The following is a 25,117-nucleotide window of genomic DNA, read 5'->3' on the forward strand; positions in this document are numbered from 1 at the left end:
AGACTTTTTCGTGCATGTACACAACAACAACAACAGTAGCAGCAACAACAACAACAACAACAACAACAACAACAACAACATTGGCAGCAATATATGTGTAGTCAGCAAGTATGCAGGTCGCCTTCCCATCCTCGTCCCTATGTGCCCATTTGAGGCCATTTGACATCATGGACATGCTTACAAAGGAATAGAGAACAAAGCAATCAAATGCCCAGAATCAAGCATGCCGCCATCATGGTCGAAATCATGAATAGTAGATGCACGTTATGATCGGTGGATCAGAGACCAGAACGAATAGTGATTCTCCTTGAAGGAGGTGCTGGTTCCTAGTGGTGTACAGAGTCTTTTTTTCATATCTCCAACCTCGATATGGGCCTCGAGTTGGACGGTCGAAGGAATTCCTGCCCGGCGTGTAACATAGCCATACGGAAAACACATTTTATTTCTCCACGTATTTCAGGGAATACACGTTTTGTGGAGTGTGTGGGAATCATATCTTATTTTTTTTTTGCTGCATGGGGCCTCACCAAAAGGACTAGGGGATGAGCTCTCTGCACCGGTTTGTACGGGCGGGATACACTGAACTCTCTTGCTGTGACATGAGCTGCATGCATTCATCTCGTCGTGTTACAAACAGACCTGTTGGACGCGAAAGGTCTCTCTTGAATTTTTACCCACTCGTTCGACCGTACTATAGTCTACTCGATCATCGGCGGCACAAACAAACAAACAAACAAAGTAGAGAAAATGTCTGCAGCCCCGTTTGCAAACACGTATAGTTCGGGAGGTTGTGCTGCCTCTATTTGCACGGGCTCACCTCATTGTGTTCTTAAAGAATATACGGCATAGATAAATGTAAGTCTTTCATGACCTTTAACAATCGTACGATCCTTCTGCCCCTAAATGCACCACATTGCTCGTAGGGCGCGAGGCATAGTCTACGCTCAGCTCCATAGAAAAAATAAACATAACAATTATCCGGGTGAGCGCACGTTCATATTGGCTTATTCACGGAAGATTGTATCTATTTCACGCGCATCATGGAGGGCTAATCTATCCGCTAATCCCCGTAGAAGCGCCTCGTGCATAATCGACTATATTGCCATCGATTTATTTTAACCCATTTGACAGACGATACTCAGTAGATCAGAAAAGGTGTTTGGGAAAGAGGAAGGAAGGCCAGGCGCAGGATGTTTACGTCGCTGCACATGCTGTCTTTGTAAGCAATATGTCGACTGATTGGCAGTGTGCTTGTATTGAAAAAAACAAATCTCCAATAAGGCAGGAGGGGAGGGAAGAGCGCCGACTACGACTGAGGTACTGAGGTTAAACTATGGTTGGTGAAGTCGTGCCGAACGGCGCGTGCAAAAGTATACATAATGGCTTTATTGGATATTGTACGCTTGAGGTGCGGTGATTTTTGGTTTTTCTATGTGCAAGTAAATACAAGTGGGTGCTCATGATGCTGCTAACACAAGCGCGCAAACGATTACGAGCAAAAAACTTTTCAATCCTCGTCGGGGCAAAAATTTCGTGGAGGCGAGCGAGCTGTGTGTAGTGGGGGGATCCTCAGTATCGGCATTATTTTCTCCATTGGGCATTGCTCCACCCACATAAACAAGGTTCCTCGCGAGGACCTTTCTATGGAACTCCAAAATCTGAGAATGTCCCTCGAAACCCAGATATCCGTCAGATGGCGACGCTGGATAAGGTAGGAGCGACATTCCTGCCGAAGTTGCAATCGTATCCGTCGTTAGCTGCTCGTTGAGACGGAACTTTGTAACGGTCTTTAAGATCATGTCAGACAGCGTCTTGACCGATATGGTCTCCTCTAGAGATTCTGAGAGGAGTAAGGCCATAAGTCCTGCAACATGAGGTGATGCCATCGAAGTGCCGCTTTGGATCCGTGCTGCTGAATTGGAACCTGTCCAAGCAGAGACGATATTAGATCCTGGGGCGTAAATGGCAACACATGGACCCCAGTTTGAATAGTCGGCTACTGTATCGTCCTCGTTTGTCGCACCGACTGTCATAGCCCCAGGGGTGGACGCGGGGGAGAATTGGCAGGCATCCTTGCCATCGTTGCCTGCAGCGATCGAAAAGTGGATGCCTAGTCTCATGGCTTCTTGAATCGCAGCGTTTGTTGGCTCGTTGTGTTCAGCACCTAGTGACAGACTATAGGGGTTTTACACGATGGATATCAGATTTCGCGATAACCTATGGCTCATGTGACAGGAGAGCTGTGCATTTGTCTTACTTTATAATGGAGCGCGCTCTATTCCCAAGCGACACATGTCTCTTTACAACCCACTCAATCGCTCCAAGAACGTTTGAAAGCCTTCCAGCGCCAGCATCGTCCAGGGCCTTTAAGGAAATAATCTGTGCTTCCTTGGCTACTCCGTATGTCGATCCAGCGGCTAGAGCGGCCACAAAGGTACCATGTCCATTCCTGTCTGACACATCATCGGTACCCGGTATAAATGCTGGTCCGTGCTGTGCTCGTCCCCCAAAGTCCTCGTGACCGATATTGACGCCGCTACCCCGCAAAAAAGAAAAAGAAAGGATTAATAGCAGCCTGGAAATATAAACATAGAAAGTATTTACATGCAAGGATATACCTTACGTGTCAATTACATAGATAGTAACATTCTGTCCGGCCTTCGCTGGATAATGATAAAGGCCATCCAACCGGTCGGCCCTTTGATCGATTCTGTCAAGTCCCCAGCTAGGCGGATGCTTTTGAACGCGTTCATACATCGTTATAGGGAGGTCCGGGATTAGATATTTGATTTGATGTGTGTGCCGTTGCTCCTGAATACGTGCTGCAGTTGTAGGATCCATTGTGGTGGAGTACCAAACGAGATCACCCACCGAGGCAGAATTGACCTTTTGTCCAGAGTCCAACTCAGTTGTCTGTTCGGTGATGAATTTGAGCCATGCTGAATGCTGCGTTGGTTTATTTTCCTTAGTAGTGCTGCTGCAGCCACTGCTGTTGTCAACAGTTTGGCTTATTGAGGAGAATGAACACGTATCTGCAGATGCGATTTTAACGATATCTGAAGTAACCCCTTGATGTTCTGGGTTGTCGGGATCTCTTCTAGTAGGGTGCATCATGACAATATATCGACATCCTGAAATATGATCTGTTGGACAGCGATCTTTCTCCTGAGCTATATAGAAAGCGAATATGGGTAAGAAATAGCTCGAGTGAGCTGCAAAATCCGAGACACGGACATGCAATCGAAACTTACTCTTGAGTGGCAATGTCGCTACGCCCGTAATTATGGTGCACAAAAGGACAGCGATTTTCAGTATGTAAATTTTCATGATGAATGAGCCGAACGAATGAATGATCTGAATCAGAATGGCGATGAGTGGTCAACGTCGACATCTTTTGGACAGCGAGCTGTATAGCGTTTACTTTTGAGTGACCAGGCGGCGAAAGCGTCAGGACCTGAAGCGGATGACCGAGTCCCCCTTTGTGTCCTGGATCGCGATCTCTCCGGATGCTGTGGACAGTTATTTCGGACAATCGTCATTTGCACCGAACCAACTCCCAGTTCCGACTAGCCCTTTCCCAAGGAGAATGAAAGCTCATTTTTGCCCGCATCCAGCGTTCCAGAGATGGGACCTCGCTGACGATGCCTTGCTTGCTGCAAACGATCGTGACACAAGATTTTTGAGACGAAGGTGATGGATGACATGCAGCTGTGCTCTTACAGAAGTACCATCATTCGGTTCGCCACCAAAGCGAAAATAAAGAAACGTGTCCGCGATGTGCCATACTTAGAAAGCTCGTGTCTCGAGCAATGGACAACAAGAGAAGCTTGCGTTGATCCCCCTACTAGCACCGAGTCTGCCAGATATGTTAACGCTCAAGTCAGTCAAGGAGAGCGCAAGTAGTCGACTAAGGAGACTGACACATGTCCTGAAGGTACCTGCAGTTTACTGCAGGCGTCCATCCATGATAATCTGCAGGTATCGCAAGTGAAATAGGCAATGGTACTTTATCTTATCTGTTTTTCCTTCTGTTGGGCAGTTGGAGTTCCCTCTGGGGCAATGCAGGAGGAGGAGAGATGTCTGATCCTGAACCTTTATCTCTCTTTCATTCTCTCCTTTCTTCACAGCCCCGCTTGGTCCATGGTTCCTGTCCATCCTCAAGTCATCTCAGGCGGTGGAATAGCGTGGAGCGGATATACTATTGTAAATATTGTAAACCATTAGACTTGCACAAAGTTCTGCTCTCCGTGGTGCTGAGCGGCTCTTTGCACAGTCGAGCCGAATGGATTATGTGCAAATACGGTAGGGTCTATGTAAGCGTATTTCTGGACACAACCCACAGAATGCCGCTGCTCACAGGTTATAAGAGAGCATATAGTCTTTATTCGACAGGCCTTTTATCCCTCACAGTAAAACAGCTTGTGATTGATTCAGTTTCAAAATAATATACGCAGCCTGGTGAAGCACCGCATGTCCCAAGCAGGCTGAGGAATGCGGTTGCATGCACGCGGATGTATATATAGATAGCCGATGCTATACTTCATGTCTTCTCCTGGTCACCTTGTCAGAATGCACAGCTCGGCACTGTGTCCGCCCCTCCCTCCTTTCCTCCCTATATAGTGCCCACATCCCCTCCGGCTTTGACGGAAACTCGATGGTGCGTGTGGTACCTCCATACGTACCTGAGTCTCTTGAGTATTGCTTTTATGTTCCCCAATGTAGCCTGGGATCGGTGTTTGCAGTCCGCAGGTGGGGTTGAGAGTGCGAAGAGAAATTAAAAAAAAAGACTCGCTCCTATTTTTGCAGTGCTCAGTTCATTTCATACAAATTGGGTATGGATGTGTGCTATGGGTCTGTCGTTGCAGGGCACCCGATGAAGAACCAAGCCTGTTTCTTATATCTTCGTGCTCCCTCTGTTGCATGTGTCCCTAACGCATGCCCTCTGACTATTATTTCTTTGTCGCCCAATCTCTCTTTGGCTGGTCTGCCGTTCTCTTCTTTCTCTTTCTCTTTCATCTCTTCTACCCTCATTGTTCGTTCCTATTCCCTTTCACACCTCTCACTTCACGCTTCACACCTTTCATTTCCCAGTCCTAGTCAGTCATAGCCCCCCCTTTCTACCCCCTCCTCTCGTCCCCCTTCTCTCTTCCCGGACTCAGTCTCCTTACCGCCGATTTCCCACTCCTTCCCTTTCTATACATCTCCTCGTCCATCCCCCGCTTGCTTACATTCTATCCATCTAAAGACCTGTTCTCCTCCTTCTCAACCAAACCCTTCTGAAAGTTGGGAGAATCACCACTCGTCCTGCGCTAAATAATCATCTAGCCCATCAATACCTTCTGCTTCAGCTCAGCATCTTCAACCAACACCAGCCTTATTTTATCTTTGTTAACGCTTGTACTTGACGATTATGACCTCAAAGCATTCCACCACCGCCTTGACGAGTTCTACAACAACGACTCTTTCACCCGCCATGTCCATAACACAACCATTCACGCCACCTCCAACGGGATCACTCGCCGGGAGGCACGCTATCTACCGAGGACTGAGGAAAAGCTCGATGGAATACACGTCTCTTACCCACTCCAGATACCCTGAGTCAGCCCACATGCTCAAAGGCGAAATCCTGATCTCTGGCCAGCAATCAGGATATATCCAGTACACGATTGTCCTCGACCACGAGTGGATGACCAGGAAGGTCAAAATGTCGTCCATGTTTGGCAACCAAGAAAAGCGACTTGTGCTCGAGGTTGATCAAGATCAGCGGTGGTACAAGGTGACCGAGCACCGTCTAGCACGGACTAGAAGTTTTTACCGATCGGGTCTCTCTCAATCCCAGGCCACTGGCAGTCGCTCTAGTAGCGCCGACAGTCAGTGCAGCATGCAGGATGCAGATGCCAGCCTCTCAGATTCCTCAGCTAGCTGCTATTCCTCGTCGTCCGACTCAGAGTGTTCAATCCCGTTTGAAAAGATCAACCTTACGTGGACCCCTCCGCCCAAGGGAACAAAAAGAGCTTCCAAGAGATTCTCGTCCCTCAACCCATTGGCCTCCAAAGCAACGATAGCGACAGCTACCGCTACAGCGACAGTGATGACAACAGCGACGACAGTAAACTCCAAATCCATAGACTCGATTTGCGCGTCACCAACTAGTGACATGCACCCTGCACCGAATTCAACATTATCTTCAACAATATCCTCACCTATGACAGTATCAAGTGCACAAGCCTCAAGCCCAGTAGTGGGATTTGGGCCCAAGACTCTTAACAGGACTATCTCCACGTCAAGCCTTACGGGACCGAAAAAGTATGAGCACCTGCCTCAGCTGGACGGCTGCATCAACCTCGATCTCGGTTACGATGTAAGCCCAAGCACGCTACTGTTTCCTCTCAAGCGGATGGCCCTTTGTATCGAGCCAGAAAAAATGCGCGAACATCTGGAGAGTATTGAGTTTGACGAATCAACGACCGAAAAGAGCGCACTTGTCTCCTTCCCTACTCTGGAGCTACGATCAGTCCAGACACATGTGGCATTCGCAGGACATGGCCATAAGCCAAACTTTAGCGTGGTCGAGTGTTGGCGGGAGGAGGAGGAAGATTCGACGTTGGTTGAGGTAGACGGAGATGGCCTCGTAGTGTGGTATGGACACCATTGGGCCAGAATCCCGTCCTCTTAAAAAAAATTATGAACCCGCTCCACGCGTTGGTGACATCAGACCCTCAATAAATTCTCTAGCACATGTCTTGAGCACTTCTACACACTTGTGTCCCATCCCATATCGGGTACCCGTCGAATCACTCCACCGGAGGAAGCCAAAATGCGCACTTGTAGCTTTATGACCGTGTCTCGGAAGTTCGTTGGATATGTACAAGAGGAAGCGCGCCATTCATGGAGCTATGCATTATTACGTCTTTCAAATGATAGGAATTGCTGCTAGGTTTGGTGGCGCCTCAATTTCCTTTCGTGGCTTGCAGTAGTGGAGCTTATTGCGAACAACAAGGTTTCCAAATGTTACATAGACTAGTTCATGTGAAAATACGGATGTGAGCCGCGATAGAAGGTAACGTGCATCGAAAGCGCGGAGCCAGCTAGCGGATCAAATGCCTCCGATTATCTCGAAGCTGAGGTGATACGATTCTAGGGACATAGATGAGATGACATCGCGGCAAATGACAGGCGAGCATTCAATAAGAAGAAGCTAGTAGGGAGCATTCCAGGAAAACGCAATCGGACAGATTTTTTTTCTTTTAAAGGAGTGGATGACGGCCGATGCATGAATAAAAGGTCGCAGAAAGCACGCTAAGGCGATTTAGTCCAAATCAGTGCAAAATACGTGTGCAGTATTGAGATGCGAATAGAGCCATGCATCCGTATGGTGCCCCGTCCAACAGAAAGCTTGATCCAAATGACAAAAAGATGACGAGTTTTGAAGAACGTGCCAGTATTTTATAGCGACCAGTATTTGCCAAGATCTTGTCTATCAATTTCAGATGTTTGTCAGTTAACACCAACTCCTATCTCATGTTTCCAACCAGGACTTGCGCGACGAGTAAATGACTTCAACAAAGCACAGACCTGCGCGCGTTAGGCTAGCCGAAAACGGACTGGACGATGATGACGATGGTGATGATGATGGGTCCGGTTTCCTCTGGATCCACAGCGTTGGTTTCCGGCTCTGGATTACTATTTCTGGATGGACAGAAAGATGCGGATGAACGCATGCACAGCAAGGGAAAAAGAGAAAAAGGGAAAAAAAGAGAGAAAAGAAGGTTTGCGCTTGGGCACCATCCATTTATTGGGCTGGACTGAATGAATTAGCCTCCACAAGTGCCGGTGCAATGACGCACGAGCGGAGTCCAACTGCCTCTTTACTCTTTGCGGTCTCCGCACTGCCGCCGACGCTGATATTTAATAAAGAGAGGGTCCTCACCCACCACTTCCAACTTTTTTTTTATTTCCTCCCCTCATTCATTCATTCATTCACTCATCATTGCAATCGAGTTTGTCTGCCGCACTGTTATCTTTGTACTACCTACCCTGCCTGCCCTCTATTTCCACACCGCATTTCGCCCAAATCACCAGTAGCATGAGCTGAGTCTGTACCCTCCCTCCCTTAGACACAGACATGAGCCCCACGCCACCCGTCCTTGCACAGCAACACCAACACCGCCACCACCACCAGCCTCGTCACCAACATCACCATCACCACTGCCATCCCCACTCACCCCCCCATACCAACACCATCGGCAGTGCACCGTTTGTAGGCCACCACCCCGTATCCTCTGCCTCTGCCTCTGAGTCAACTACAGCCATCGCCAACCGCAGCTACTTCGACAGAAACAGCTCCAGAGTCCCTCCCGCAGCTTTCCTCACCTCAGCTGAAGAAGAAACCTCCTCGACGGCCTCTCTCCAATCGCCAGCTGCAGCGTCCTCCCCCTCAATATCGTCATCGTCACCTGCCCATTATCTCCATCCTTTCCATCCTGATCCCGCCCGCCAAACCACACCGACCCAACCTTCGAGCAAAGCACACCATACTCCATCAGCCAAGCTTCCATCCCACCGACCATCCCACCAACAACCTCGCATCCCAAGTCGCCTTCAACGGTCCACGCCTCCACTAATTGCACCCGATCATAACTGTCCAGAATACTTCTCGTTTGACCTCAAAACATATTCATTCAACCGCAATTCTACTCCCAGTGATCCTTTCCAGGGAACTGCCCCTCAACAACAAACCCAAACTCGCACCTCTGCCTCTCCCGAGATTCGTATCGCCACAGCCAATTCCCCAGCCATTTCACCCTTTGTACTGCATTCGAGCTCTTCCAGTGCTTCAACACCCTCTCCTGTACGTTCTCAAGGAGTCTCGAACCACAGCAGCTGTTCTGCCACTCATAGCCTGTCAGCAATGCCGCCGGTGACACAATTTCGTCAAGGTTCAACTAACATCGGGCCCAGTCCTTCATGGGAACCGTACCCAAAAGGCGCTGTGGTCAGCCGTAGAGAATCTCTACACAGGTCCCCCCATTCACAAAGCTCCCAGTACTCTCCGTCCTCACTGTCATCATTCAAATCGCCACCGACCTCAGCTCCTACGCTTCTTCCATCCATGACACCGGTCTCCCCTGCTCTCGAAGACCTCAATTTGCAGGAGATGAGCGGAAATACCGTCTCTGAATTGCTCGAGCAGGCTTTGAAGGTCAACGGGGACAAGAACGCCGTCCTGCTGTTGGACATGCGACCTGCGGTGTGTAAAGTTGTATCATCCATCAAAACAGCAGTGGGCGTCAGTGTGTCGAATATGTTACTGAGAAGGCCAATGTACTCGCTCGACATGTTGACAGAGCAGTTGACTACCCAACGAGAAATCCAAGCGTTTTCAAACTGGAGGCAGTTTGCGAATATCGTACTTTTCGATGCTACCGGCACCGTGCCTGCCAAGGGAACCCCCATGTTCTGCATAGCTCAGAAGCTCCGCAAGGAAGGTTACTCAGCCAGATTGGGTTATATCCGCGGTAAGGACATTCATGTGTAATTCTGTTTGTTTGCAAGAATGATCTGCAAAAATTAGAGTTAAACAAGGGGAGGATGACGACGATGTTTTTGCCGATTTGATTCTATAATGCAGTCTGCATTGCCCGTCCCTTTGTTTGCTTCATGCGCATTTATTTTCGAGGGTCCAATGTAACTTACAGATGCATTTTTGACTTTCCCGATAGGTGGATATAATGCGTTTGCTCATGAGCATGCATCTCTTTGCTGTTGCTCCAATGATGGCAGGACCCCAGGAAAACCAGAACTAGGGTCCAGGGGCAGTAAAAGATCGAATTCGTCCTCGGAAGCAGTGCCGAAAACCACTTCGCCCTTTCGCAGCCGTCTGCACCTCGGATCTTTGCCCAAGATGATGATCAAGCCCACTGAAAGCGGATCGACTGTTTGTGAAACGCCCATGATGGAAAATCCGAACGTCAATCCACTATTTGAGAGCGTCCGCCAAGCAATGGGTTTAAACACGAATATCACGGAGGAGGTTCCTGTTCGATTCCCACCAGATTTCTCGCTGAATAGCATTCGAGATCGACTTCCTGTCTGGCTTTTGAATGCAATCGATATCCGCAGCGGCAAAAAAGTGCTTGCCGAATACTTTCAGGTATGAGCATCAGGTCTAGCGAAAGGAATCTTGATATACCATTTCCCTGGACGCAGCGCAATCTTCCTAACTATGATATTCTATCTTTATGCTTTAAATCCGTGAATAATAGAAAGTGGAGATTGGTGAAAAGAAAAGACTGGCCCTGCTGACGGCACCCCAAGAGATGCGGTCTAACAGGACAACGGATCTCAGCATATGCGCAGGATTGGAGAAGGGCCTAAAGAACAGATACAATCATGTTTGGCCCTTCGACCACACTCGTGTTCGGATTAAAGAGTGTGAGAACGGAGAGGACGACTATATCAACGCCTCGTTTCTAGAGCCTCCATTTGGCCAAAAAAGATACATTGGCGCCCAGGCACCATTGCCGTCAACATTTCAAGACTTTTGGAAAGTCATCTGGGAGCAGGAGTCTTGGGTGATTGTCATGCTCACGCGCGAGTTCGAGGCTGGAAGGGTAAAGTGCCATAAGTATTGGCCCACATCCGAGCAGCCAGTCATGGAGCTTGGCCCTCTGAGAGTTACATTCCTCAGCGAATACCGTGTCGAACCCGACAACGACTCTATTCTCGTTCGACACATGCAATTGCGCCATTTACATCGCTCTGAGGACTCGGTGCGGGTTATTACTCAAATCCAATACACTGGCTGGCCAGACTTTGGTGTCCCGGACACGCCCATGGACGTCCTCAAAGTGATCCAGCTCGCGAATGACCACGGTGTCCCAGCATCGGCAGGCCCAATGATGGTTCACTGCTCTGCAGGATGCGGCAGAACAGGCGCCTTTTGTGTCATTGATTCTGTCCTGGCGGATCTCAAGACCCATCCCGAGACCGTTATGGGTGAGACTGATGTTATTTTTGCCTCAGTGAACAGACTGAGGGAACAGCGGCTTTCTATGGTCCAGTGTCTACGTCAGTTCGTGTTCTGTTACGAGGCCATCCTTTGGCGCCTGGCGGTCCCATTGACAAGGAACAATAATCGACTGCAGTTGAGTCTGCCCAGGAAGGGCCTTGTTCCACAGACGCCCTCTTTGTCGTTCCCTAGAAGAATCTCAATCACACAGCCGGCACTCTCGAGAGGAATCGCCCCTGCAACAACAACAAACAAAGAGTTTTCGTTCTTTGCTTGACCAGTCTTATCATGTATAGCCCTCCAACGATAGTCAGATTGAATCTGAAAAAGAAAGAAAAAAATAAAAAGAAAAAGAAAACGCATTCCAGTGCTAATGCTACCTCCATATCAATGGAGCAGGGTATTACAATGTTTTTCTACAGTTTGCTGTGAGAGGGATCTTCATCCGCTACAATGTTTAGCCATCCCTTCATCGTCACCATCCTTCGATTTCGCTCCAGATTTAACTTTTTGCACAGCGAGCACGCCATGGCTTTTACAGACACCGGTTTGGCTTGTACCAACCTCGAGTGTTACTCCCCACAGTCATTTTTTCATTGTCATCCACATCCTATCTCGCTTTCATCGCCCTCAATATCCTCATCATCCAGACCCCGGCTTTCTGTAAAACGGAACACGGCGTTGTCTTCACAGGCATCAATCTTACCTGGCTCCGATCTCAGGCGTTTCCTCTTAAAGCGCATTTTTCCAGGATCGTCAGTGCCTGCCATCAACTTTATATGACACTCTAACGCAACCAAGGTAAGGTCATGCCCGCATGCTACGGACGGAAAGCAAAAAGACAGGGCACTCATAGCCTCTGCTTTTCCCGTTGCAGACCGCGCACCGTCGCAAGAAGAGGGTGCGACATGGAGAGGGAGCTGATCAATAAGATGCGAACAGGCAGGCTGAAAGTTGTAATACGAGGCTTTGGTTGCTGTGGATGATGTCTTTGATAAATATGATATATAGATTGTCAAAGCCCTGTCCTTGCCTGGAACCCACGCTACTTTGCTGAGTAGATTACATCAGACCTTCGATGAATCCTCAATGAATTGAACACCAAAGGCCAAACAGTAAATATTAGAGTCGTTTCAGGAAACTATTTATGGACCGGCTCAGGGCTTTTGAGACATGGAAGTGATTCGCCTTTAGATGAAAGAGCTTTTGATATCAAAAATGAAATGTGGAAAATTAAAGCTACGAAGGCTAAGAGGCCTCAACCACCTGTTCCGTCCAGACTCCAAACTGGGCTGGCTCGCACGGGGAGCGAACCTTCATTTCTAGGCCACTTTTATCTTACTCATGAAACTATTAAGCTATCTGAGTTATCACACCCCTGGTCGGGGTTATAAAAACCTCTACCGGGCGTATAATAACACGCCCACCTTGACACGCACTGAGAGATCTCGTAAAACATCTCAGAGCGACGGATTCGGGCAAGAAGAAGTGCTCACTGTCAAAAAGACACAGCTCATTGCATACGAATTCATTATCTGCTACGACCTTACTGCCCACAATATCAAGGACATCGACACGTTGTTTTCATCTAACTACTAGACTTACTACGATATCAGTTTCATCCTGACATAGCTACCATATTTTCCATCTCCACCATTCTGTTCTCAACCCAATAGAGGAAGTATAGAGTGTGCCAGAGCGCTATGCGGGGAACAAAAATGATGGATTTCGACAGGTGTTGAAGAAGCTTGGGGTGGACTTGAATAGACTTGCAATATCATGCCCTGCTTTGACGAGCGTCCGGTTTCTACACAACCCCACCACCACCACCAACTCTTGGAGTTCGTCGATATCTATGGTTCCAGAAAACGGAGATGACGAAGATATGAAGGCAGGTAATGGTGGTGCGAATAAAAAAAAAAGTCGGTTTTGTGTAACAGTTTGCACACGAAGAATCGGCGCCGAAGAGGCGCAGCCGCAATGTTCGCGTCTCTCCTTTTTTTTTTTTTTTTTTTTTTGCTCGTCCTGCGTACATCCTATTTTGTCCAAACATGACAATCCTCGTCATGTCATCGGATTCTTCAATCCTATCGACTCATTCCATAGAGAGGGAGTGAACAAATACCTGGTCCTCAGCGTTTTCGCCCCCTGTATTCAAGATATCGGTCCAGTGGTTTTCACATCAGTCCCTTCGTTTTGTGAGCGACGCTCCTCAATAACCACATTTCAGCCAAGAGGAAAGATCACGATCCTGCGATTGAAGGAGACCCTTTCCCCTCCTTGACTGCGCTGGTTCAACCATGACTTTTGTAAAAAGCTGCAGAGGGCTTAAACGAGCACATGGCAGTGATGGTCTCAACTTTAGTTGTTCAAGCTCTACAATATACACTCATTTCAGTTTCCTGGTCATTCCCGATCCTGTTTATTGAACAAAAAAATAATGTCGGGTTTATGAAGCAGATAGTTACAAAGGTCGTGCATTTCGTCATGAGCGAAAAAAAAGCACTTTTCAAAAGGAGCCTCCAGCGAGAGTCCTATCAGCGAAAAGAAACCAGCTGGGAAGGGAGGTTTTTTTTTTTTTTTTTGGCAGGTTTGAAGGTTCTCAAGGAGCATCACAGTTTTAGGTGGCTGAAGAATATCAATGAAAGAGGATGTGGGCTATACCTCCACACCTCCACAGCCATGGTGTATATCTATTAGATAAATTGCTAATATATAACACGACCTATTATGATAGGAATACGGCACTGACTCTGGTGAATATACGACAAGGGATTTAGAAATCGCCAGGAACGCCATTAACACACCAGTCGCAGATAGTGCGCCGAATTCTGTGCTAATCCATGCACAAGGAGGAGGACATTCGCACATGTACCAGCCACGTCGCTCAAAGCCAGCCGAGCAGACGTACAGAATCAGTATGATAGAGGGGGATCGTCAGTATTGAAGAGGACCAGCAGCCGATTGTGTCGTATGTAATCATGGAGCTTTCAGCTCTGACTCAAAAATATACTGTTCGCGGTAAGTTGAGTTGGGTGCTATCGAGTGCAGCTTCCTGACATACATTTGAAGCACCTGGTGCTGAAGGTACTCACTTTTGGTTTCATTTCCATTTCCTTTAGATAGCCAGCGGGGAGCTCTACCATAGATCCTTAGATTTGAATGCTAATACAGGTCCCAGGCATTTCGATAATAGTCAAGTGGTTTACCAAAAGGGCCTCGGTTTTGGTGTACATGTAGACCAAGTGTTACAGGTCGCGACAATGCCTCGGGTCTCGCCGAAGGTGCTAACCAACCCTAGAGATGATTCAGTAGCAGCAGCAGCAGCCGATCTAGTACAGTCTTTTCGAAGGACCATTTGCATTTCTTGTAAAAAGCGAAGAGATCGAGGCCAAAGGCACGGAGGTGGACGAACTCAGAAGGCCAAGAGCCGGTCAGCAACGTGACACATCAGCTGTCGCATGCGGTCTGGGTAGCAGACAGTGGCATACGTAGACGGCCGCCTAGTGGACCATCTCCAGGGAAAAGTAGTGTTGACCGAGATGAGAGAGGAAGGAGGATAAAGTTCATATTGGCCCGTGATCTTGACTAGAAGACAAGACCTGTATTGGTGACACAAAAAAAGCGCACGACTCCTCCTGCGTGGGGCGTTCCTGCATTAGGATGGTCCCGCGTGGAATGTTCCTGCGTGGAATGATCCCGCGGTGGGAAGGGGGGAAAAAAGAACGACCGACTAACTCGACATTACGCAGCTGAGTAAGTATACAGAAGGGATGAGCTAATCGGCGTATACTACGTTCTAAGACGCAACTCAATAAAGTACCGAAGAAAAAAAAAGGCGTGCAATACTTTATGCAGTACGAGTGTGGGCCAACATATAGTCTACCTCCATTGTCTATGCATTGAATGCGATAAACGAGGCAAAACGGCTTCATCATCCCACCTACTTACGAGTTTCAAAAGAGGTCCAGTTTCCGATGGCGCAAACGATAACGGCGTCCCTGCTGAATGAGGCCACGCACAGCAGAAGAATTGGACGATGTGAATGAGAAAGAGATATGGGCTCACATACACCACGACTAGTTATATATCTGAAAGAAAGCTGATATGCCGAGACAGAGGCATGATGCAACAGGCGGTGGGAGGAGCGCAAACTTCGCGACAAAGACCATCTTCGCTATGCCGGAGAAATAGTACCACGCAAAGTCCTGTTGCTCTCGGTAGCTTTGTCAGTGAAGTTCACGAGCCACGCAGCGAAGGGCCGTGAGGATCCAGCGCTTCATGGGGAGAGCAGTAAGTTATCGCGCTACCTATTTTTTTATGCTTGTTCAAACATCACGCGTTGCAGAAACGAAAGCTAGTGCGATGGTTATTTTATGCGTTAATACCTGCCCTTCAGACGACTTCTACAGAAGGCAGATGGCGTGGTCAATGCAGGAGGCGCCATATAATCAAAGCCAACGACGTCGAGAAAGGCAGGGACCCAAGGTCACCCCAATCCTATTGATTAGAACCGCAAAGACAGGAGCCGGGAACCGTATCGGAGGTCATAGTCGACGAGGAGGCCTCAAATTGGATGAGGATGTCATCGACAAGTACATGACACTTAAAGCGCGCGACTTTGCTTTAATAGAGTTCATCAACCAAAGTCGCGGCACATCACCAACGGTGCCGTGAGGTTTGTAAATGTTCGCGGCGCGCTGGAACGCATGGACCTGAGGTGTATATCTTTCTAGGTGGGCTACTACACCAAACTCCGAGAATCCCAAGCCGCCTTGGCTATCGCCATTTATCGCGCGCACGTTTTACTCGACCACAAAATGCGGCCGCCATTTGCGCGTACAGCGTTGGAGTCGAGTATGAGGGTCCCTGATGTCGGCGAGGGATGTATAGGTTGTAGTTGATAGAATTAAATACTAGTATTCAGAAAAGAAGAAAGCGCGTGTTGAAGAGCGAGGGGACACCAAGGTTCTGAAAGGGCGCGTCTCCCTCCAAAAAAGATCCGCGTACGATTGTTATCTATCTATCAGGATTTTAGAAAGCCAAGTCCTGACCCTGTTTGCCTTGTCTTTGGCCATCCCACCCCTTTAGAGGGACGGAATCTTCATTCACAACTGTCCCGATCTGTCGTGCCCTCTGTCTCCTGCGGCCAATACGATTACTGCCGCCGCCGCCGCCGCTACTGCCTCTATTTCCTCCGTTCATTCTTGTCGGCGCTCCTTTATCTCGCACCCTTCGTTCTCCCCGACACCGTCATCTTCTCCATCTACAGAGCTTCATCTTTCGGACCCATTTACTCCTAATCCTTCGATATTTCGACCCCAGCTCGGCTCACACAGCACTAGCAGAGGTGCCTGAGGCGATATAAGACAAGTACAAGTACATGGTTCTCTTCTCTTATAACATGTGGCGCTATGCCCTTACATACTTTGTCTGTTTACTTGCATGTGCACTGTACTTAGGATGCCTGATTACCGCCGCACAGGCATCGTCAACTAGCACCCTGCGCTCTTGCCCCTTGTCTTCCCAGTAAAGGATTCTGCGACTAGCACGGTCTAAATCTGCATACAAACTGTATTGTCCAAAGGCACTTGCAACTCACCCCTTCTTTTTCTTTCTCTCTCGCATCTCCCATTCGGTTACTTATTGTTTAGAGGCAAGTTTAAATCACCTCACCTCTCCCATCCGCGGGTACTTGAAAGTTCGATAGCCTGCTTCCTTCTCCCCCTAAAGGACTTGGAGCTCCAGGACCCGTAGACCTTTGTCGAGGAAGAGCGCACGTATTACAATTAACAACGTTCGCCACGGAGTGACACGCTCACACCTTACCTCTCTTCTACAGTCAACACCCTTCCTTGTCCTGCTCTGCCCTACTACTCCCTCTTGTTTATTTGCCAATCCCTTGTGCCACATAAGTTTGCCTCTCAACTCTCCTCATCTTCACTCACCTGTTGCCAACCTTTTTTAACACCTCAACAGCAGAGGACAACAGTAGTAGCAGATACACGGACCAGGAAACCGCAAGGGACACTATTCATCACTCAACGCTGACATTGACCAGCACCATCACTCCGCACCCAAGCAACCAGCCAGAAAACGAGTGTACCATTCGACCTCCCTGCAATACCGAACTTTATTTTCTTGATAAGAACTTCATTTTTCAACAGAGTAGCAAAGCTGCGACATGGATCCTTGTGCAGAGCAGGCAGTGAGTGCGGAGACGCTACAGGATAGACAGGTCTCGCCATACCCATCCACCCTTGCGATGGATAAGGCAACCTTGGAATCCACGTCGGTTTCCACTGAGGTAAGATTCGCCGTATCCTCTCCTCCCATTGGCTTACCGAAGTTAAACGCGACACGACAAGCACGCGTGCAACACGCTCTCGGGACCTGTGTTCTACAGGGCGAGCACAACCACAGCCAGAACTACATCGATCCGAAAATGCGGCCCAAGGGATTCAGCAATAGTCCGTGATGTCCATGCCTGGTTCCACAAACTGACAATTGTCCTTTGCACATCTCCCCCGCCACCCCCACCACTAGGCCAACTCCCGACTGTCGTTAGATGTGAATGCGTCATTGCAGGGCGTAAGTGCCAGGCTCCCTTCTTCCCTCAGTACTTCTTTTCGGCACAAGTTGAGTGATTTTTGTGTCTTTGAGCGTGTGTGGCAGACGTCCGTTGTGGGTTCTACAGGAATGACCAAGCGGGATCTCAGGAGAGTGGATGCATGGGGATGACATGGACATGTACGGCATTCCAATCGTGTTACTGGAACTCATTCCCATCTCATCTCACCCGCCCTGCCCTTAGCCCTGACTCGCCACAAGAACTGTATCTCTATTATCCCTTATTCTATTGCTCTTTGTTGACCCCTGATTTTTTTTTTTTTTTGGCATCTCCCGCTTCTGCGCCTGCTTTTCTCGACTCTATTCTCACCTCTGACCCTGCTCCTTGTTCCTGACCAATTGCGCTATTGCTCTGGCGTGTTAACGATGACTATTAGAGATCAGGAACTGCCATCGCAAGCGATTCCCAGAGCTTCAAAAAGTCTATCCGCCCCAACGACGACGAGGATTCGCCCTTATCACCCCCAATGGCATGGTCTAGGGAGGGCACTAACGAGGAACTGTCAAGGTACCAAGAGCTGCAGATGCGACAACAGAACGAGGGACAGCATCGTCCTCAGACGCAGGTCTTCGCCAACCTGTTGGCAGACTCCACGCCTTCAACCAGTGCTGGATCAGAGGCCGGTTTAGTGGGAGCGCTGAATTCAATGGACTCAAACCCGACGCGTACGCATTTACCGACCTTCCAGGATCCACAAATGGAATCATTGTCGAGCACCAGCGCTCCAGAGAAACAGCGGCGCTCGTCACGGAAATCATCTTCTCCGGAACAGCCATCGAACTCCCAAACCGATGTGTCTGACAGAAGGAGGGAAAAGACAAGGTCCTCCTCCCGACCTTCATCAAAGACCAGCCGTCCCAAGGGCACAGCAAGGACGCCGAACGAGGGGCAATATAACTCAGAGGACTTGTCAACGTCGCCTGCTTCCGCCGTCAAGTCCGACCACACAGCTTCTTCTCTTACCAGCCCACACTGCCGCTACAGGAGCTCTGGGTCATCAGGAAAGAAAACGCGATGCACCTGTTCTTCGTGTCAGCAAGAGAGACTCAACACAACTTCTCCACAGCGCTCGTATCGATATGGACAATATCTCGGAGGGAGCGAGCCGATGCCCATCTATGCGGGGCCTCTGGGACTAGGGGACGACATACCTTCGCCAACACCTTCGCCTCCAGCCCCCGGAAGGATGAGTATCCATATGGCAATGGGCGGGTGTTCACCTATAGGGTCACCTACGGGTTCACCGCTTCTGGCAATGCATCATTCCACGTTCCTGTCAGTCACCACGGGGCCAAGAAGCAGACCTGTACGCGGGAATTTACAGGAGAGCCCCATTGGATCGACCTCATTACTCATTGAGGACGAAGGCGCGGTTTCCAGCCCGCCAACTAGCAGCCATCCCATCATAACAGGATTTCAAAGCCAGGTGCGCGACCTCAAGCCCAGGAGTAACAAAAAGAGTCCATCCCGGGCGATAACCCAGACTGAGCTCGGGGCGACATCCATATCGCCCTCTCCATCCTCCCCATCCTCGCCCTCGTCCTCTCCCTATGCCCCATCCTCTAGAGGATCGACTTTCCAAACGGAGACAGAGAGAGATACGTCACCTTCGCTGTCCCCATTCTTTTCGAGTAAGCGCTCCTTCAGCCTGCCCAAACAGGGATCGTTGTCGTCTGCTATGTCGACGTTCTCAACTTCACCTCCGATGCGTGCAGATACTTTGCATACCCATAATATTCTACAACAAAGTACCTCAGTGACCGACAGCGGCAGTTCAGCCTACGGGCCCAAGCAGTCCTCGACATCTGGGTCGACCGTCTCAAACACGGATTACCCCCGCCTCGCGCCCCCTGTGGTACTCGTTCAGTCCCCAACAACAGAGTCACTCGTGGGGCTATCTGAGGCAGCATCCAGAATAATACAGCAGGACCAGGCGGGAGACCACAGTCCGCTGTTATACTCTTCAGTCCTTGTATCATCCACGACGACAACGGCGACATCCTCATCCGCCACTCCTTCGCCAGCTTCGCCAGCTTCGCCCAACCTTTCCCAACCTGCAAGGTCGCCATCCCTACAACCATTATCGCCCGGAACGCAACATGGAGCGGCTGCGACGCCTCCCCTGAGTCCTTCTCGTAAAAAGGAAGGACATCAGCAGTCTACCCATTCGGGGTTTGAGAAGAAAGGTGAGGACCTTGGTGTAAGTCAACACTGCTGTACAATCTCAGGTGTAAATACTAACCCTGGCCATATTCGTTATTGGTAATGACACCTAGAATTTGAGTCATGGTCCCTCAACGAGCAGATTCAGGATCGCGTCGTTAGGACGACTCCTACTCTTCACTACAAATCTGCCCTCCTGTCTGGTGGCACCAAGGACAAGATCCGTCATAGTCAGTCGAGCCAGATCCAGCAACCAAAGGTATATTCCCATCATAAGCCCTCGAGTACGTTGGCGGAGCAGCACCGGCAGCAGCCATCCCGCGAGCAACAAAATCGGTCATCAGCATCAAGGACGAGCCAGACAAAGGGAGCTTCACCAATAGAGCCGAGTACTTCTGGAGGGCAACAGCAGGCGTGTGGACAATCCAGTGCGAGAAAGTCGGCCGATTGGACCCTGCAAAAGCCAACGGAATCACAACCAGGCATCAGGGCTGATGACGACAAACATTCTGGCAGTCCAGGCATTGTGTCGGACGGGACTTCTTCAGCGCGGAGGAAGCCTGAAAACAATGGCGCGCCTGTTCACGTCTTGCGCAAAAGCCGATCTGCACCGATCCTAGCCTCAGGACAATTGTCATGTAGGTGTCTAGATGTGAGGGTAAAAGGTGCCAGGGGAAAAAAAAAGCCCTAACGAAGAGTTGGAAACTGACCTCAACCGTTTCATCGATCCCATACAGATGCCGATATATTGAAGTCATCCATCAAGGCGACCTCGAGTCCTGCACTTCCTACTAGCGGCCTTACATCTCCAATATCTCCAGCGTCTCCAGAGCCGACCATCTCCAGGACTTCGTCATCGTCTCCTTCTCCCCTAATTTCCACCTCAACATCCGGCACAGTATCACCCACAGTATCACCCACAGCTGGTTCCTCGGCAGATGGCGCGAGTTTCAGGAGTACATTGACCATGTCCCTTACCCCGACTCGTATAATGCGATCGTCGAAGCGGCTCAGTGCACTGAACAGCAAAAGCGACAACAATTTGAGGGCGAACATCGATAGAAACAGCATGTCGGCACCGATGGCATCGCTTTTGTCATCCCTTAAGCCCATCAATGCAGCAGACATTACTTCAGCATCAGACGGTTTGAGCGAGCCGAGTCCTTCAGAGTCAGCGGAAGGATCTATGGACGAGGTGACTAAGTCAAGTGGATCGGCCGACGTTAAACATTCGACGTCAGATGGTGAGGACGCCTCCGAATGCAATCTCTTGGACGAGAAGGCCATTCAGAGCGAATCCGACACCCACGCCACTATCGTCCGGGACTCCGTTGAGATCATAAGTTCTGGGTTGTCATTCTTCAGGCCGTGCGAGGAGTTGGAGAGAATACTGTCCATCCCAGGAGCCACTGCTCTGTCTCAGGACGCCATTCCTGGATTCCTATCAGCGCCTGAGCAGAAAGGCACGCCCAAGAAGATGCGGCCGTTGTCGGACCCCGGCCCAGCCGTCGTTAGATTGAACTTATCAATCGATATGAGCATGGAGACGTTAGCGAACGCCTCAGTCGGAAGTGCTTCAGAGGAATCGCCGTCTTCATCAGTCTGCGTGGATCCGGGTGCGGACAAAAACGACAAAGAGAGCGAGTCAGCAGAGGCCATAGAACTGGACGACTCATTGGGGTCCAAGTATGATCGGGTCAAGGAGGATCCGGGGTGCTCGTTCCAGCAAGAACTGGGCCTGCAGGAACAGGACGAGGACGAGCAGGGTCCTCAGCGGGAGCAGGTCAGTGGAGGGCTCAGGTCACATAGGAGACGGATCAACAGCTCTGGAGGCAAGAAATTGCTTTTGAAGAAGAAGGGTAGCCATTCGAGCCTCAACAACAGCATTCAGCAGCAACCCGAGCAGCAGCAGCAGCTACGACCGCAGTCGGAGAACCATGGCAGCGAAGTCGACAGCTCGACCGATTCCTCAGCGAGGAAGTCTTCAGCGAGGAAGTCTTCAGCGACGCCAAACGATTATGTGATCCCCCCCTTTTATTTTCCTATGGGTAAGCCTGTGGCAGCGACGAAGCGTCGTCAACGTGTTCACAGTGCTGTGGTATGTGCCTGAGCAAAAAGAAAAGAAGAATCACCGCCATTGTGAATAGAGCCAAACGTGTTCCCGGCCGACTGACGAGTATTTTTTTTATTTATTATATTATTATTATTACGATTCGTTTGGTTCATTTAGATGAAAGCCAAGGAGATCTTTGTCGTGACCGAGAATGGATCTATAGCCGAGGACGGATTCGTGACGATCACCATGCAGTGCTGCGAGTTGCCGCGGTACATGAACCGAGCGTTGTTTCGCAAAGTGGACCTTGCTGGAAGCGGCGAAGTCCGGTTCCTGGAATTCGAATGCGTCTGGGAGTCACTTGTAGAGACCTGTCCGGACGAGATCTCGATGGTAAATGGTTGCTGCGGTACATATATATAATTACAAGCTCTATTATTTAACCTGCTAAGCTCGTTAACCTTTTTTTTTTTTTTTTTTTTTTCTAGATCTTCATGATACTAAAGCAGCCGAACGCGAACGTTTTGACGCCAACGGACTTTGAGGTGGTTCTGCAGGACTTGATTCTGTTTCATCCAGGGCTGGAGTTTCTATCAGGGAACGCCGTATTCCAGGAACGCTATCGTAAGAGGATCTCTCGTGTCTCGATTGAAAAAAAAAAAAAGGGGGGGGGGGGGGGGGGGTTTCTATTATGGATGGGTGTTCTTGTTTTCAGAAAAACAAAAACCACCACTACTCTAATTAAACGACTACCTCTCTCTTTCTCTCTCTCCATAGTGGAAACGGTTATCACACGAATCTTTTACGATGTCAACCGCCGACATGGCAAGATGACCCTTGCAGATCTCCGGAGGTCGAGTTTCGATAAGACGCTATGGAAACTCGAGAACAGCGACTTGAACCAGACCGAAGATTGCTTCTCATACAAGCATTTCTATGTGATCTATTGCAAGTTTTGGGAACTGGATCAGGATCATGATCTGATTTTGGATGAGCAGGACTTGGCCGGTTATTCTGGAGGTGCTATCTCCACAAAGGTCATTCGGAGGGTCATGCAGGGGTATGGGAACGAGACGGGGATGTTTATGGTGCCGGATCAGGAGCCGTTACTAGAGCAGCAGCAGCAACAGACTCTGTTGATCCAACAGCAACATCAACAGCAACAACAAATGGCTCAGAATCAGTTGGCTGAAGCGTCTGTCGTTGAAATTTCTGGAGGTATCAAAAACCCGATCTCATCCGGCATATTGGACGCGGAGGCTGGAATGGTGACCGTAGATCTGAATGAAGAGGAACATCATGTACTGAAGCGGTCTGAAACCATGACGCTTTCAACGATTGATATGTCGTCCGTAACAACGGAGGAGGTTCCGACCACAGTAGCCACGACAGTGTCATCTCTCGTGTTCGAAACAGCACCCTCTTCGGTATCGACACTGTCAGCATCTGAATCCATAACGATTCTACCTCAAAGGAGCATACCCCCGGGCCCCGGAAGCCAGTGCCATCCACAGAATTACCGCATGACATACAAGGGATTCATCTGGTTCCTGCTCGCGGAAACGGACAAGCAGACGACGACGTCGATCGAGTACTGGTTCCGTTGCATGGACTTGGATGGGGACGGGATCCTTACGGTCTTTGAACTGGAGCAGCTGTTTCAGGAACAGGCCGCACGGATGGCGATCCTGGGGATGGAATCCTTTGGGTTCAGGGACGCTGTCTGTCAGATGCAGGACCTTGTCAGCCCCAAGGAGATTGGCCTGGTGAGGCTCTCGGATTTGAAGCAGTGTGGGCAGGCGGGGCCGTTCATTGATCTGTTCTGTAACGTGGTGAGGTGGAGATCGTTTGAGGCACATCAGCATCAGATCCGGATGCGGCAGCAGCAGATCGCGATGCAGCGGGCTGCGGATGCTGCTTGGGAAGAGGTCGCGACAGGTGAGGATCTGTTTGATGACGAGGACGGCGATGAAGGCGACGACGATTTCGATGACGAGGACCTGGATGATGACGATGACGATGACGAGGATATGGAGGGCGAAGACGAAGAGACGGATGATCTTGAGGATGCGGAGAACGAGGGCAGCACTGGTAGCGGTAGTGAAAGTGCAGAGCCGGATGATGAGGACCTCTTGGCTCGGAACTCAGAGTTGAGCGAGGAGAGCTCTTTGAGCAACACGAGGATGTCAATGGATCCGAGCAGAGTGAATACCACATCTACAACAGTGAGTGCGGTGAAGACGGAAACGGGAGTTGTGTCCTGTGTTGGTATCGGTCTGGGTGTCGTGATTATGAACGATGTTGCTCAGGGTCTGTCCCAGAGCCTGGAGCAGTGGCGGGGCGGAGACATCTCGGAACGGAGTACGGCAACAGTCAAGACATTGAAGCGCAAGCGAGCCAAGGAAAGGCGGCGTAAGCGAAGACGTGCCATGATGAAGCGTGCGCTCCTTGAGGAACAGCGCAAAGAGAAGGCACTCTTGGCCACGATTCGGTAAGCGCCTTTTTTCATTTCCTGGGCACGCAAAGGACTCTTCAAGAATGTAACTCATAAAGCATTGTGCTTATTTGATTTTATTACATTGTTCGAATAGCGAGTCGCCGTGGATCGTTTATGTCGAATCCGAATACGACAAGCTGGTGACGATCGAGCGACCACAGAGCAGGACCGGTTGGGAGGAAGGAGAAGAGGACGATGAAGAAGAGGAGGAGGAGGAGGAAATGGATGACGAAGAAGAGGAGGTGATGGACGAGGAGGACATGCTGTTGGAGGAAGGTCACAACCCTGCAGCTGCTCAGCAACTGCAACTTCAACTCCTGCAGCAGCAACAGCAACAACACCAGATACAGCAGATGCAGATGCAGATGCAACAGCACCACTACCGGCACCAGTACCATCACCACCACCACCACCACCAGCATCATCATCAGCATGTGGTACTGGCACAGATCGAGGCCGGTATCGTCGACGGCCAGCTTCTCGTGGAAATGGACCAGATGCAGGTGAAAGGCATCGCTGGCGGTTCTGTGAATGCCTGTGGCCAAACTGTATCGAGGTTAAGCTTCGAGTTCGGACAAGACTTTGAGCAAATTCCCGTGGATTCTGTGGGGAACGAACAGACCATGGCAGCAGCAAGAGTCGCCGCGGGCACCAATTCACTCTGAAAACGGCTATAGTTCTTGTCCGCACGTTATAACCACCATTCGCTACTATTATCATTGTTACCAAAACGATCCAAGAGTATAGATAATATTTGATGCG

General features: G+C 49.7%; 5 protein-coding genes across 5 annotated transcripts; 4 read left to right on the forward strand and 1 right to left on the reverse strand.

Annotated features, from left to right (window-relative positions):
- Positions 1-1,457: 1,457 nt before the first annotated feature.
- BC939DRAFT_398694 (peptidase S8/S53 domain-containing protein) lies at positions 1,458-2,757 on the reverse strand (the record flags this gene model as incomplete). Its single annotated transcript, XM_051552438.1, has 3 exons — positions 1,458-2,175; positions 2,258-2,536; positions 2,624-2,757. The coding sequence occupies 3 exons, from the start codon at positions 2,755-2,757 to the stop codon at positions 1,458-1,460; spliced, it is 1,131 nt and encodes a 376-aa protein (XP_051410797.1).
- Positions 2,758-5,473: 2,716 nt separating this feature from the next.
- BC939DRAFT_478349 (uncharacterized protein) lies at positions 5,474-6,676 on the forward strand (the record flags this gene model as incomplete). The annotated part of the gene is made up of 1 exon (XM_051558755.1): positions 5,474-6,676. The coding sequence occupies one exon, from the start codon at positions 5,474-5,476 to the stop codon at positions 6,674-6,676; it is 1,203 nt and encodes a 400-aa protein (XP_051410798.1).
- Positions 6,677-9,157: 2,481 nt separating this feature from the next.
- Positions 9,158-11,288, forward strand: BC939DRAFT_398745 (protein-tyrosine phosphatase-like protein; the record flags this gene model as incomplete). The annotated part of the gene is made up of 4 exons (XM_051552439.1): positions 9,158-9,518; positions 9,723-9,764; positions 9,846-10,153; positions 10,266-11,288. The coding sequence occupies 4 exons, from the start codon at positions 9,158-9,160 to the stop codon at positions 11,286-11,288; spliced, it is 1,734 nt and encodes a 577-aa protein (XP_051410799.1).
- A 1,327-nt stretch (positions 11,289-12,615) lies between these two features.
- On the forward strand, positions 12,616-15,688 carry BC939DRAFT_530064 (uncharacterized protein; the record flags this gene model as incomplete). The annotated part of the gene is made up of 4 exons (XM_051561549.1): positions 12,616-12,902; positions 13,749-13,929; positions 15,236-15,304; positions 15,411-15,688. Exons 1-4 carry the CDS (start codon positions 12,867-12,869, stop codon positions 15,686-15,688), a joined length of 564 nt encoding a protein of 187 aa, XP_051410800.1. The 5' UTR covers positions 12,616-12,866.
- A 2,111-nt stretch (positions 15,689-17,799) lies between these two features.
- Positions 17,800-25,108, forward strand: BC939DRAFT_208050 (uncharacterized protein). The gene is made up of 7 exons (XM_051550671.1): positions 17,800-19,828; positions 19,919-20,443; positions 20,543-21,903; positions 22,036-22,251; positions 22,347-22,482; positions 22,636-24,349; positions 24,450-25,108. The coding sequence occupies exons 1-7, from the start codon at positions 18,109-18,111 to the stop codon at positions 25,018-25,020; spliced, it is 6,243 nt and encodes a 2,080-aa protein (XP_051410801.1). The 5' UTR covers positions 17,800-18,108; the 3' UTR covers positions 25,021-25,108.
- Positions 25,109-25,117: the final 9 nt, after the last annotated feature.

Source organism: Gamsiella multidivaricata, assembly GCF_025024155.1.
Source record: "Gamsiella multidivaricata strain RSA 2152 chromosome Unknown BC939scaffold_45, whole genome shotgun sequence".
Classification (NCBI taxonomy): domain Eukaryota; kingdom Fungi; phylum Mortierellomycota; class Mortierellomycetes; order Mortierellales; family Mortierellaceae; genus Gamsiella; species Gamsiella multidivaricata.